Genomic DNA, 15,039 nt, shown 5'->3' on the forward strand with positions numbered 1-15,039 from the left:
TCCTGAAGGCTGCGTATCGATTTGCATTTTCAGAATGAGTCTAGAAACTGGGGCCAACACACTGGGCAAAAAAGGCCCTGCTTCATCCCAGGGCTGCTTCACTTGGAACTTCTTCGGGCCCAAGGACCAAATTTCATTTCAAAGAAGATTCAGGGGCCGGCTGCAGCCACCCTGCCCCAAGCCTTGCTCAGCTCTGCAGAGATCCTTTAAAGCGGAGTGCCTCTGCAAGTCCATGTCTCTAGTTAGGGCTTTACAGGAAGATTATTGCATTATTACCCCACTCTGTCTCCACGAAACTCAGGACAGGGTACGTGCTCCCCTCAATTTACCCCCCAAGTAGGTCAAGTGGCCCAAGGTCACCCAGGAAGCTTCATGGCTGAGCGAGGGTGTGATCCTGGCTCTCCCCAGCCCTAGTCTGACACTCCCACCACTACACCACCCTGGCTTCCTTCCACGCTTGGACTTTGCCAGGAGCGGAACATGAGAAAAGCGGCTTGAAGAGGCCACGTATTTGGCTACAGTGGGGGGAGGGGGCTGCTGCTCAAGCCAAGCGGCCCCACACACATCCCCCCCCCCGACCTGGAGGAGGAGGCAGAGCAGGGCATGCTCCCAGGTGGCACACAGGCACCACGGCTTCCACCTTGGGCGCTTTGGGGTTTTTGCCTTCCTTGCCCTGAGCTCTGCCACGTTTGAGACACGCAGCCATTTCCAAGAGCTCAGCAGAGACGCCGGCCGCTTGGGGCCACGTGACCCGGAGGAGACGAGGCCTTGAATGGGAATCACAGCTGCTTTGAGGAGAGAAAAGGTAGGCCTGGCTGATTCCCTCCAGTTCTGGCTGGAGCAGAGTTTGGGCGGCCAAAATCAATAGAGCAGCAGATTCCAGAGCCCCCCCTGCCCCCACCCCACTCCGACCCCCAGGCATGCAGACAAGGGGGGGGGTGGACTGCCTAGCAACCTGGATGGCCACAACCGCCCCCCCTCCCAACACCTGAGCCTGCCAACCTCAGGCGAGAGCCGCTGAGATTTTCCTTCTACTTGGGGCCACCTCCAGAGTCCAAAGCCTATGGGGGGGGGGAGGGGAGAGAAGGAGAGAAATGGGAGAGGGGGAGCTGGCTGGAATTCTAACTGGCGAGGAGAGAGAGGGAGGGAGGGGAGGAGGGAGAGGGGCCCAGGTAGTCGGTCGGAGGCAAACCGTGCCGTTAGAGAACTGGAAGCGGTTCAAGGGGCCTCGTTCCCCACCGCGTTCTCCACACTCGCCTCCTGTCTGGCCAGGGAGGCTTTCGAAACAATAGAAGCCCCCGCAGCAAGAGTTCTTCCCCCAAAGCAGGCGCAGGGCGAGGCCAGGAGCCCTCTTCCAAGCCTGCGTTCGCTCGCTGGCTGAGGAGGCTTTTGGCTGGCTCCAGCCACAGGCAAAGAGCCGGCTGCCAAAAGTCAGCCCCGAAAAAAGCAGGGTGGGGGGGGAGCAAACCCTGAAAGAGGACTATTTGTGGGGGGGCACCCCAGGCCCCTGCCCTCCCTCTACCTCTCCCCCAAGCCTCCACCATCGGAAAGCCAAGCGCACGGGGGGGGGGGGAGTTCCTCCAGCCGCTGCCACCACCCCACTCCCACTCCGACACAAGCAACAACTACACGCCGGGGCACGGGAGGCTCTCCTCCATGCACAAATGCCTGCAAACACACCAAGGCCCCCTGCATTTGGAGTGGGCGGAGGCGCCATGCAGCGCAGAGGCAAGGAACAGGGGAGGGGGAAAGACTGGGTGCACAGAGGCCCACATGTGGCAGCCCAGCCGGGCCCTGCGCAAAGGAGCAGCAGCAGCTCCATGGGGGCCCTACGACACTCCCCACATGCAAAGATGCAACGTTTGGAGAGGAAAGGAGGCACAACCCCAGCACACACACACCGGCTTATCTTCCCACAGCCCAAAAGTTTGGCCATCAACACTGGAGCCAGAGGAGTAAAATCAACCAAACATTCCCCGCCCCCCAAGGCTGCAGGGGGAGGGGGCTGTCCAAGGTCCCCCAAAACCTGGAACTCCCAATAGAAGCAGGCCTACATTCGGGGTGGGGGAAGAGTAGCTACGGAGCACCTGGCTGACGGGTGTCCTGGGTACAAAGAACGGCACGGCACCCTCACCGCAACACCTGCAGCTGCCAGGGGATCCCCGTTCAAGGCATCCCGTGCCCCCCAGGACAAAACAGCCCAGGCAGACCCCCCTCCAGCTGCAGCCGTTGCCAACACAGGTGAGGGCCAAGCAGGGGCCCCCCTGAGGGCGTGGGGAGGCCAGGCAGGCATCCCTCCAATGCAGAGGGAAATGGCGGCCGCTCTGGGAGGAAGCAGGCAGTTCACACCCGCAGCTGGAACCCTGGAGCCTGAGGAGGATCACCGCCCAACGCGGCGGCCCTTGACGCCCCGCGTGCTCTGAAGGTTTCCAAGGAAGCAGCCCGAGAGCGGCACAGAAGGAGTCAGGCGCTGTGCGTTGCTCCCATTTCATGGAAGGTACAGAAAACTGAGGGAGGGAAGGAAGGGGGCAGGAGGCAAGGGGCCAGTTTCTAGCAAGGGGGAACCTGCCACGTCAGCGCTGCAGTTGCCAGAAAGGGAGAACAGTTCTGCCCCCCCCAAAAAAAAATCTGTTGTGTAGGTCACAGCCCTTCAGGGAACTTCAAACACAACCAGTCAGAAAGGCGTTGCCAGGCAGGGGCTCCTTCCCGGCCTCTGGCTCACTTCCTCCGCCTGCTCCTGGTGACGTCAGCCTCCTCCTCCTCTGCTGGAGTGGGCTGTGACAACTCAGCATGTGCGTCACGCGCTCCCCCCCCTGCCCCGACACCCCCTCCCTCTCATACACAGCCAGCATCCCAAGCTCCGGCGTGATTTCTTGCCCTCCGTTCCAATATCTGACCCGGAAAAGGCCACGCCCTGCGCAGGGACTCAGGAGAAGCTCCGAGTGCTCCCGAACCCGGGACTGCGCTGCCGCTTCTCCAGAAGCGCCCCAACGGGGAGACCCACTTCCACTTCTTAAGTGGGCAGCATGGTGCTCCCAATCCCTCCTAGAACTGCATGTACAGAGCCAGCGGGTCAGACCCAGAGCGGGCGGGCGGCAGGACTGCGTGACATTTGCAGAGCCCCCGAGCTCTGCCCGGCCTCGTGACCCACAGGAGCCACCGCCACTTCCTCTCCCTCGCCCTGCTTGTGGCTTCCTCCTCCACGCGGCATTCCTAGCTGGAGGGGGCCGGGGGGGGGCAAGAGCGAGGCGGAAGCCCAAAGCCACTCATCTCACTCCACTAGGGAGCAGAAGCCTGAGAGCAGAGAAGGCGCTATAAATAGGCTTCCCAAACGCAGGCCGGCTCCCTTCCCAGCTTCCCACGGCCTCCTTGGGAACAAGGGATGCTGAGGACATCCCTCCAAGCCGAGGGTGGGAGCCAGGTACCCCCAGGGTGACCTCAGCGTGAGAGAGGTGGGGGAGAGAGAATCGAAGTCCCCCCCAACACACACACACATACGCAGCCCAGAGCCGCTCTCTCCCCTAAACAATCCCACGGCTGACTTTGGAGCAGGGATGCTGCTGCCCGTGTGCACAGCCGTCTTCCCAGTGGCCACCACAGGCAGGCTAGTTCTAGCCAGAGGGAGAAGCCGAGAAGAGTGGGCAAAGGGCGCTCTCGGAAGGGCAGCCTGGGTCGCTGGAGGCCGCGGGGCCCTCCAGAAATGGCTGAGCACAGAGGAGCGAGGAGCGCAAAAGCAGTACCCCGAACCAAGAGGCAGATTCCACGGGCAGAAGCCAACGCAAACTGCGCCAGGGCTCACTGAGACGTTCAGGGCAGTCAGGGGGGAAGACGTCTCCCGGATTGTACCACTGCAGGCTGCTGTGAGGGAGGGTGGCTGGGTGGGCGGGCGGAGGGAACCATTTGTTTTAATGACTCCTTAGAGGGGATAAAAATGTGCTGCAGGGAGAAGAGCAGCACGTCAGGCAGTGAATCGCCTCCGTCCCTCTGGCTGGCACACTAGCTTTCTACATGAAGAACAATAGAATGATCATGAAAGGAATAACACTTAGACAGAAGTGCAGTCAAGCAGGAGATTCCGCCCAACCCCGATGCAAGTGGTGGTAGCAGCACAGGAAAAGTCTCACCGCTTGACTCTGCCGAACAGACAGGCTGGCCCACAAGAGCACACTGGCTCTGGGGCAGCCCTGCCCCACCTGTGCCCAGCCTGGCTTTGGGCCTGCCGGCCACCCCACAACGGTGCCTCCGCCCACCGGAGAAATCATCCCACCCTCCAGCGGAGGCTGAAGGCAGCAGAGAAGGAAGGTTCCTTTCTCCAAGCGGAGAACAGGGACGAGAGCAGCTAAGAACCACCAGCATTTTCCTCCAGGTGCCTTGTGAAGCTAAAATGAGGGCCACGGCGGGCTCAATCCAGCCACAGAGGGGCCCCGTGTTTCCCCCGACGGTGATACTTGGGGGGGGTTGCACCCCCCACCCCAGAAACTGCTCAGACACTTAGGATTACAGCAGACACTCAGGGTTACAACAGCTAATCTATCCATACAATGTTTGCCCCGCCTCCCTGCTTTATCCGCACAACAACCCTGTGAAGTAGGCCAAGCAAAGGGAGAGTGACCAGCCCAAGGCCACGTGGTAAGCTTTGTCACTTTGTCAGGCAAAGTCCAACAATTTAGCCACTACACGCAGTATGCCAGCCGCCTTGCACACACAGACGCACGTCACGTCGGTCATCCGTAAGAGAGAAGCAAGTACCTGGCAGGCTTTCGTCTCAGCGCGTGGATCGAAGATCCGCAGCTTTTTATCCTGCGGAGAGAGAAAGGGAGGTCCTGAGGGCTTAAAAGCAGCCCCTGAACGCAATCCCCACCAGATGAGCCCACAGCACACAGGTTGTGCCCCCGTCCCATTCCCCACACCCCTTCTGCTGAGGTCTCTGCAAGGAGCCAGAAGACACGGAAGGCTCCATGGGCAGCATCAGCAGGACCACGGAGTCTCGTCAAGAGCGACCAAAGCCTTGATCTGACCTGGAGAAAAGAGCAGGGACCCTCTTGCCAGTTCCAGCTCAGAATGAGCGCCTCCTCCCTGGCTTGGCAAAGGGCCCCCCCGCCCCTACCCCGGCCTCCCCTCCTTTTTCACAGACATTGGCCTGGCTCAGGCACACCTCCAGCCCATAAACCGGAGGGGTAAAACCGTGTCATGAGCTTGTGGGCTCCCTCCTTCCCCTCTTGCGCGTGGTTTCACTTTTTCCCGGCTTAGCACAAACCACAATTTGCTGCAACACCTGAATCAGGAAGCTCGACAGAACTGGAAGCCACGGGGCAAAGCAGGCTTTCAGTTCCAGTCCGGAGCGAGCCCCATCTTGCCAATCCAGTGGTCCCAGCCGGCTGTGCTTTGCGCCACGCAGGGACCAAAGCGAGCCACGCGCCCGAGGGAGAGCCGAAGCCTGGCGCTTGCTTCCAATTCGCCAAAGGTATATTCCGCGTGCTTGAATATACAGGCCCTGAGGGTTTCCGCGGAGGGGAAACTTCACCTTTTCATTACAAGCAGGAATATCTGAGGCCTGCGGAACGTACAAGGCTCCAGCCGGGGGCTCACGTTGGCTGTTTCGAAACTCAGAAGCCACATCCCAGCCGAGAGCGCCCAGAAATAGTCGCACAAGACCAACCATCTGCAGCCGCAAGAGCAGGTGGCCGGATGAGGCCACGCTCCCTTGCACAAGATTTGGGGAGCAGCGTGGCCTGCAGTGCAAAGACGCGGAGAAGCCAGAGAAGCGGTTCTCGGGAGCCAGATTCTGTGCGCGCACGGCGCCACCCAGCGTTCACTTAAGGCACAGGCCCCACCGTCAGGAGAACGAAGGAGGCAGGGGAAAGCACAGGGCTCTGTGGCAGCCTGGCAGCAGCCCCTGGCTGGGAGGGAAGCCACGCAGGGGGCCTCCCTTGGCACCTGCCCTCCAAGTTGTCCTCACGCGTCTTTCCAGGACAGAGGCGGGATGGGCGAATGGAGGGGGTCCTCCCTGTTCTGGGTGGGGTTGCACTCCTCCTGAAGGAGCAGGTTCGGCCCTTGGGGGCTCTCCTGGACTAATCGCTGTCACTTGAGGCTCAGGACACCTCAGTGGCACGGAGCGCTTCCTACCAGCTTTGCCTGGCGGCCCAGCTACGCCCCTACCTGGCCAAGGATAGCCTGGCTTCAGTAGTCTATGCTCTGGTGACCTGCAAGCTGGATTCCTACAACCTGCTCTACACGAGGCGACCCTTGAAGAAACTGCAGCTTGTGCAAAACGTGCCCTGCCTGGCACCACCATGGCTCGCTATTCAGTGCCATTTGACAGCTTAGGACATAGTTTTAAATGGGTCCTAGGATGTACTGTTGATCGTTTTAACATTGTTATAGTTTTTTTAATTGTTAGTATTTTTGCACATTGGCTTTAAATTCATATTTTGAGTGTTTAAAAACTACCCAAAGAGCTTTGGCTATTGGGTGGTACAGAAACATAATAAATGAAATGAAATTCTCTTTTGCTGGCACAAGACAAATTGGTTCCAGCTGCCCCATTCTGCAACAGACTTCCTTGCTAAGCTGAAGTGGTTTCACGGCCAGGCAACGTGGATGACTGAGCGGGCACAGATATTCGGGGAATATTGACACATCATCTGAAGCATGAGCCCTGCACAGCTTGCTGACACACTGCTCCCTGGTTGCCCCCACACCCGCACACACACACACACAGAGCACATGTGCTACCCACCTTGCAAGAAGTGCCCAGGAGGGAACCATCCAGTTTCCAAGCCAAACTCTGGACTTGGTCTTCATGAGGCTCCAGCTCTGCAGGAAATGACAAAGCAGGTAAGTTGCCCGGTCAGAGTCGCCAGCCGACTCACCTGATCACCCGCCAAGTGGACAGATGGACACAAACCGAGGCCTCTCGTGGCTCAATTGATGCCCTTTTATCCCCCCCCTCCCCTGAAAATGGGGCAGGCAGCATGCAATGAATTTAAAACGACATTTTTAAAGGTGACCTGCAAGCACCCAGCATCTGAGCAGTACCAAATTCTCAAGAAGGCAAAAGCCTGCCAGATTTTCCAGCCGTTTCGCTAAGGCAGGCAAACCCTGGTGTGAACTCTCACAGCCCTGACAGGAGGCAGTTAATTCAAAGCGTACGCTTTGATGCCGAGAACTTTGCCCTTTGCCCCGACGCTTTTCTCTGCAGCCTGTCTCCGCTCCAAGAAAAGCACGTTCTGCTTGCTGGCTTTAAAGTGGCTAGCTCACGGTTTCTTTTTAGTTCCCAGCCAGGTTAGAGTTGCTAAAACCTTTAGCTCAGCAATGCAAGGAGACTAGGTCAGCCATTACCAGAAGCAGGGCCTTTGCGTTGCCTGCCCCACTGCCCTGAGCCATGTAACTCACTCCCCCAAGGCAGGCTCCGCTGTCCCCTTTCCCAACTCCTTCTCTTTCAGGCAGGGAAAACGCCTCTTTTTCACAAAATGCCTTTGGGAGGAAATGCGAGCTAAACAACAACTCCACTTTTCTGCGGGTTTTTGGGTTTTTTTTAGTTGTATTCTTAGTTATTGCATTTTCTTGTTTTGTGGCTGTCTGTGGATTTTTGTTACATTGTGAGATGCTCTGGGCAGCTTTGAGAACAGACATGGCAGGGTATACATTTTTAAATAAATGAAATAAAACAAAACATGAGGGGAGACATGAGAGCACTCTTCAAATACTTAAAAGGTTGTCACACAGAGGAGGGCCAGGATCTCTTCTTGATCCTCCCAGAGTGCAGGACACGGAATAACGGGCTCAAATTAAAGGAAGCCAGATTCCAGCTGGACATCAGGAAAATCTTCCTGACTGTTAGAGCAGTACGACAATGGAATCAGTGACCTAGGGAGGTTGTGGGCTCTCCCACACAAGAGGCCTTCAAGAGGCAGCTGGACAACCATCTGTCAGGGATGCTTTAGGGAGGATTCCTGCATTGAGCATGGGGTTGGACACGATAGCCTTGTAGGCCCCTTCCAACTCTGCTATTCTATGATTCTATGAAAACAAAGCTCACCTGGGGCCAGGCCAAGGCCTCCCTGTTCAACCAGGCTTTTTTAAAAAATTAAACATCTCAAAAGTTAAACATTTAAAATATTTGCGTGACTTATTATCTTAGTCCCTGCAATGTGATCATGTATTTTATGCCGCGTTGGTACTTTGATTAATTTCATATTGATTTTTATTCCGTTTTATTTGCATATTTATCATTATTATTGTAAAATGCTAGAGATATTTATTTTATAAGGTATTCAATAAATTTAATGAATACATAATTTGAATGTGTGCGTCTTTCAAGACAGACACCATCTACATCATTCGAACTGTGGCCTTATCGGACCGAAACGGGCACACGGCCTAGAGGCAGGAGCCTCCGCTCCCAGCAAAAAAAGAGTTCTGTGCGGCTCCAAAACTTGCTTTGACTGGACCTGAAGAATTCCCCCTCCCTTCCCCTTCAGAGGAAATGAAGTCACACGCAGGGCGGGCTACAAGCGCACAATGCCTTTGCTGTGCTGGGAGCAGCGAATTGCTACCCAGGAATAGAAACCCAATATCTCCGCCGCCTTCTAGATTTGGGGCCGGAGAGCCTTTGCAGGGCTCATGAACGGTTGCTAGGCAATGGGGCCTCTCTGCGGTGCCCGTTTCCTGCTGGCGCAAGGCCCGGCGCGCCTCCCGCCAGCTTCCCTTCTGCTGCTCTTCCGAAAGCCGCTCTGCCTCTGCCGTCTCACCTGGCCGGGGAGAGCGCAGCAAACGCGCAGCACAGTCCCGCCTGCGGCTCGAGGGTGCTGCACAGCTGCCTGCAAACTCCCCTCCTGCCCTCTCCTTGCAGGGGCCACGGAAGCAAAGGGGCGCAGGGCGGGGCCCTCCTGGGCATCCTTCAGTCCGCTTCCAAAAAACAGCCAGAACAGTTTAGCAGAGGAGCCGTTGGGGAGGAAGCGCCAGTTCCAAAGGATCAGGCAGGAGGCCCTGAGGAAGGCCTCGGCCCGCCAGAGGCCCTGGGAAGCCACTGCCCGTCAGGGTAGGCCAGGGGATGGACACACACACACACACACACGTGTGGTGCTCGCAGGCCCCAACGTGCCCCAGCCACGTTCCTCGGCACCCATTGAGACACCCGATTCAGCCCCATTTACATTTCAGAAATATCTTTACATTTCCTTACTGGCCGCTAGCACTGCTTCAAAGTGGGCCTCTAGCTGCTGCCATCTTCATTTCCCAGGAAGGCTTCTGGGAAGCTGATTTGCCCTTTGCCACTAGCCACGGCTCCACCCATGGCAGCCATTTTGTGGTGGTGCCTGAGACAGTTCCAGGTGGGCCCTCAGATGCAAGAGGCCCTCTCCCAGGGGGAAATGACGCTGGACCCAGGCTTTGATTCTGTCCTTCCTATGTGCCTAAGGCCAACCCGCTCCTTGCCTTCCCTCAGCCAGGTGCCATGCTAGCACAACGGTGGGTGCCTGGGGCGCAACGTGCCCCTGCCCGCCACGGGCACTTTCCAGCCCCTCTCCCTGCTGGAAAAACTTAACAGCTAGCCTCTGCAAAGAGTTTACCTGCCAGGGCCTGGCGTTGCTTCACATCCCAAACCTTCACTGCCCTCTGAGCCCCACTGGCCAAGATGCCGTCTGCCGTGGGGTGGAAGAGGAGCACGTCCACCTGGCCCCCCTCGGGCCCCAGGGTCACGTGGGGGGAAGACGACAGGTCTAGGTCAGGATCAAGGAGATGCCACACCTTCACCTGCAAACACACGGTGCCAAAAGCCGTGAGCCAACACCCGTCTCGCTCAAGACCCCCGCCCCCTGTCCCCCGGGGAGCTCAGAATAACACACAAGGAGCCAGGCAGATGCAGTGAGCCCCAGCGTAGGGACATGGAAGACTCAGGGACTTGCTCCGCTCCGCGAGTAAATGCCTCGTGCTGCAGGGCGTTTAAGTCCCCAGGCAGCGTTTGCACCATGAGGACAAGGCATTGTTCAAGGGCTCAGAAGCGAGCTAGTGTGAGCACCACCACTGTCTGGACACAAACGCCCCACTGAAATCCCATGAACGAAGCCGGCCAACTGCGCAAAAAAAGCCTCCTCTGGAAGCACCCCGAACAGCCCATCATAATATCATGTGGGACGCAGTTACACAGGCACCAGCTTTGGGGGCATGCGTATGTAAGTGCGTGTGTGTGCATAATTCCCACGGAGCATGACTTTCTGTCCTATCTCCTCCCCCACCCCACACGCAACTATCAAACTTGGAAAGGACTGGTTGGAGTTATCTTTCAAAGGGAAAAACATAGGACCCTTCGGTTAACAATGTCTCTCCCTCCCCTGCCCAAAAGTCCTTTCGCGCTACATCCGCTCTCTGTTGCTGTGCTGCCATGTTCTGGCCCAGGTCTGTGGGACCCTTCCCACTATCTGCCCTCCAGCCACAAATGAAACTGGTCCTGGTCTCCTGGGTGGCGAGGGGTCTTGGGTTTTAATTTTGCACTCACAGTGGCATCCACAGAGCCTGTAGCCAGAAGCTGCTGGTCAAAGGGGGAGAAGTCAAAATCCGTCACCACATCTGAGCAGGAAGAGAGAGAGAGAGAGAGAGAGAGAGAGAGAGAGAGAGAGAGAGAGAATTTGCACCTGGCAGGTTTATTCTAAGACACAAGGCCAGACAGCCACAAAGCACACAGAATATGGCCATCCCTGAGGTGAGGAGGTTCATGCCCAGCACGTGATGGGAGTGGGGTGGGGGGTTCCCTGTCTAGAGCTCCAAAACGGTTCGTCAAGGGCAATCCCTTCCTATTTGCAGGTCTGCGTTTGAGGCTAGGCCTGTAGAACAAACCAAGTTTTTAAAAGGACGACCCAGAGAGGCCTCTTTGCCCACTGTAAGCACGGTCAAGCTGAGGAGCAGGGAAGAGGCATCACCCAACGTTCCTGTGCAGTGGGAGAGATCATGCTTTGAGCTGAGCAGCATGGCTCAAGCCCACCTCTGCCGGAGGTGAGCAAGGGCCACTCAGGGAGACTCAGCCGGCAGACACACATTCCTGAAACTGGGACCAGCAGCCCTGGCGCTAACACACACACCCCACACACCCCACACACAGCCCTCGTCCTCTTGGGGCGCCCTGGGTCAGCACGCGACCCCTGTGGCGCTGCCAATGTTTCCAACTAGAGGACAACCCGTGTGTGTGCGCGTGTGCGCATGTGTGTCAGGCAGGGGGGAGTCTGGCACAGCCATTAGCAGCCATGCCAAGGCATCTGGCATGCCCGGGAAAGTAGGTCGCGGCGTAATTTTCCATTTCCACAGGGCTGCAACAGCTACAAGCCCACGAGGCAGCTCGTTCCAGCTGCCTTCCCACACAGGCATCCACACCCCAGAGCAGCCTCTGATCTGCCCCCGAGCACCCACGGAGCACCCAAGCGCGGTTGCCCCAGCAACGGCTCCGCTCTGGCATCCTTCCCGCCCACAGGCGCTTCACCACAACCAGAACATCGCTTGTTCCTGGCCCATCCCGGCAGGGGAGAGGGGCGGGGGGGGGAGCATCCTAGTGCCTGTCCTGGCCCTGCAAGGGGATTAAGCAGTGAGCGCCCTGTAGCCCTTTCCAGCCCAGTGATGTCCTGCCTCCCTAAATGTGGAGCAGTGCCACGTGGTGGCAGGCAAAGGGGAGGGAGGGAGGGAGGGAGGGAGGGAGGGAGAGATGGCCCTGCCCGCCACCCCCACCCCGCTGCCCAGGGCTGCAGAGCTGTGGATCCCCAGGAAGGACCTTTTTGCTTGCACGCTCCGGAACAGAGGCTGTGGCACCAGGAGGCCACTGGCTCAGCAAACAGCCCCAGCTGGAAAACTGTTTGGTTCCCAGCTGAGCCTCCTGCAGGGCTCCCAGTAATTCACTGTTCCTGGGCAGAGGGGGGACGTAGCTGCCAGGAAGCAGATGGCAGGCCAAGGACACCTTTGCATCTCGCTCCAGGAAGGAAAGGCCATAGTTGCAAGCGGGGGGAGAGGGGGTATGGATTCAGTGGGAGCTACCTGGCTGCTCCCCAAAACACAGGCAGACCAAACCGCTGATGCTTCCGAGAGCAGAACACAGGGCCAAAATGCCTGGCTTTGCAGTTCAGCCACGTTACTCGGAGGGCCTCTCAGGAATGGCGATGCCCGCTAAAGCAGAAGGCCTCCAACAGCCAGGCAGTTTGGGCTCCGTCCCCCACCACCCCTGAGGAAACAGAGCTGGAAAGCAGCACACATGACAGCTGACGGCCAGAGCTTTCCCACCCCATGTGGCCACGACAGGAGTCAGGAATTGAACCAGAGGCCACAGCTGACCTGCGCTTCTCACAAACATGGAAGGTTGCCAACAGTTACAGCACACTGCAGGTTATGGGGCTGCCTGGCCCACCTCGTGGCCTAATTGAGCACATGGCCCTTGAGAGCAAGCAGAGGCAGGCTTGGAGGCCTCCAGCACCGGCCCCGGATTGCTTCCTGGATCCTGTCGAAAGCAAGAAGCAGGCCACTACCAACTAGGGAGGGTTCAAACTGCACTCCAAGTGGCAAACTCCACTGCCAGCAGCTGTGAAAATCAGCTACAGCGTCCACGAGACGTCGCTAGCAGAGGGAGGCACTTGTTTTAAGCAAGGTGTTGGTAGAACCAAAAGCTCTTTGCGTGGCCGCTGATGACTCCGTAACTATTCCTGCAGCCTTTCCTTTGGCCTTGGCTTCCGGCTAGCACAGGCCTCTGTTTATGTATCTGCACCCAAGAAGCAGCCTTGATGCTTCCGCGCATTTCTCGGAGACGGTGGACGCCGACCTGCTGCCGTGCACCGGGCTCACCTGAGTGACAGCACAGCTGTGAAACGGCCCCCCGGACCTCCTTCTGGCTCTGCAGCGGCACCAGGCCCAGCACACCTGGGAAGGGAAGGAAACACACAGGTCACAGGATGCCCCTCCCCCAAACCTGGGCATCCCCATTCTAAGATCCCGTCCAGAGACACTGGTGGGTGGAAGCGGGAGGGGCAGCATCCACCGGGGAGGCATTTCTACGGCTGCTGAAAGACCTGGCGGAAACCAGAGAGCCCATCATCCCGTTCAGGCTCCTGACAAGGGCCTTCCTTGGACTCCGATTGGCTCGCAAGGCCAGAATGAGCTGGGGCAGTGCTAGAGGCGGCACCTGAGCCCTGCAGAGGAGGGAGCGGAGGCCGGCAAGGCGCTCTTGCTCCCCTTCCTCGTCATGGCTGCCACTTGCTTGCCGGACAGGCGGAGCCCATGAGCCAGCGGCATCTGCAATGGCACCTGCTGCGCCTCCTCTTCACCCCCACCGCTGTCTGGGCCAGAGCGAGAGGCGGGGGGAGAGCAGGGCGCAATGATGAAGAGCACCAGCAACTCCGGGGTGCGTGCGTGCGTGCGTGCGTGAGTGCGTGCGTGCTCTTGTCAGTGGGCCCCCGCTGCACAAGGGCCGTCGGCAGGTGCCTCAACATGCCCACCCGTGGCCCCACGCCACAGAGCCCAACTGGGGGCAGGGTTGCTGCAAGGGCATCCCTGAGGCCAGTGGGGCACACGCCTTCCCTGCCCCCAAGGCGCCAGTGGCGTGAATCGCAGTTGGGGGATGGTCCATGCAAACAAGCCAGCCTTTGCAGGAGGGGAGGGCATGGGGCCAGAGCCAAGCGCCACATCGGCAGCAGTGCCAGGAAGCACCCGGGGCAAGAGCCCCCACCCCCTTCTCCTCCTCTTCCTGGCTGCGCTCTGGAGCCTCCTGGGGAAGCATCCTGCAGATGAGCCGGCAGCCCTGCCTCTCAAGGTGCTCCTCCTCAGCCTGTGCAGCCAGGAGCAAGGCCAGCTTGGGGGCAGGGGGGCACAAGCCGCTTTCCCCGCCTGCACCCCTGGCCTGCAGAGCTGCTGCCCCAAATGCCCACTCCAGGCCACTGCCCCAGGACCCCAAGGCTGCAGAAGGCCAGTTCCTAACCGTTCCCTCGCCGAGCCTGCGCAGGGTGATGCAAGCTCACCACCAGGTCAAAGTGCACCAGGCAGCTATGGGCGTTGTGGAGCCGCCAAGCCCTGGGCTGGGCCTTGTCAACAGCTCACCTGCTGAATCAGTGGTGAATGCAATCCAGCGACAGCCGGCCTTGATGTGGTTCCCTGAAGCAGCCGGGCAGCCGCCTCGGATATCTCCAATCCAGGCCTGCAACACAGAGAGAACAGGGAGCTGAATGGGTCTCATCCTTGGCGGGGGGGGGGGGGGGGAAGGAAGGCATCCATGCCCCCCCCCGACCAATTCTAGAGAGGAGTGCCTGGTAGCTTTGCCGAGGCCTAGCTGAAAGTAGAGAAGCAGCCCATGCCCTGGGGAGGGGGGGGAGGGGGGGTCGGAGAAGCACATGAAAGACTCCAAATTCCTGCAAGGGTGTCACCCAGGTGCCAAAGCAGAGTCCCTGCAGCAGGTCTTTTGCCCGGGCACAAGCCTGGGTGCTCTAGGCAGTGCCCACCGCTAAGGGCACGTTCACACATGCCAAGAGCAAGACCCACTGCTGCTAGGCCCTCCGTCCTCCCCTCTCCAACTGGAACAGACGAGAGCGGTGTGCCCTGCCTCTCTCACCCCCTCTGCCTCCATTTGTCAGGGCAAAAGAGGTTCCCCGTATCTGTCGCTTTTGCTTCCAAGAATGCCCTCCTCCATCCTAACTCTGCAGGGAACATCCCTCCCTGAAATATCCTGGCAGGTTTCGCCACAGACAGACAGATGCTCAAAAGCGGCCTCAGCACGTCCTCAACAGGCAGCATTAGCCCCACACCGCAGGTTCCTAGCCCCAGAGACGTCAAGGCAAATTTAAGGTCTGTGCAGCCAAATTCTGTGATCAAATTCCAAACAGGGGAAAGCTCCCAGCCTAGAACTGTTGTGTGGAAGAATCTGGCAAATGCCGCTTCTCCCATCATAATACTGCAACATTGGGGAAAGCTGCCGCTCTCAGAATTCCTCCCCTTCACAGGTTCCCCCTCCTATCAGAAGCCCCAATGCAAGGGGTGCCGTCACAACACTTTGGGGGCTCCCTTGAGATGAGAAGTGAG

General features: G+C 58.4%; 1 protein-coding gene across 1 annotated transcript in view; it reads right to left on the bottom strand.

Moving 5' to 3' along the window:
* CORO7 (coronin 7) overlaps positions 1-15,039 on the bottom strand; it is a 77,314-nt gene that overhangs the window by 53,142 nt on the left and 9,133 nt on the right. Inside the window, exons 2-7 of the mRNA XM_063143342.1 lie at positions 14,065-14,161; positions 12,817-12,891; positions 10,499-10,569; positions 9,573-9,756; positions 6,740-6,816; positions 4,750-4,800 (exon numbers count right to left, since the gene is read on the bottom strand). Coding sequence (XP_062999412.1) covers positions 4,750-4,800; positions 6,740-6,816; positions 9,573-9,756; positions 10,499-10,569; positions 12,817-12,891; positions 14,065-14,161 — 555 coding nt within the window. The remainder of the gene's footprint in view (positions 1-4,749; positions 4,801-6,739; positions 6,817-9,572; positions 9,757-10,498; positions 10,570-12,816; positions 12,892-14,064; positions 14,162-15,039) is intronic.

This window comes from Elgaria multicarinata, chromosome 17 (assembly GCF_023053635.1).
Source record: "Elgaria multicarinata webbii isolate HBS135686 ecotype San Diego chromosome 17, rElgMul1.1.pri, whole genome shotgun sequence".
Classification (NCBI taxonomy): domain Eukaryota; kingdom Metazoa; phylum Chordata; class Lepidosauria; order Squamata; family Anguidae; genus Elgaria; species Elgaria multicarinata.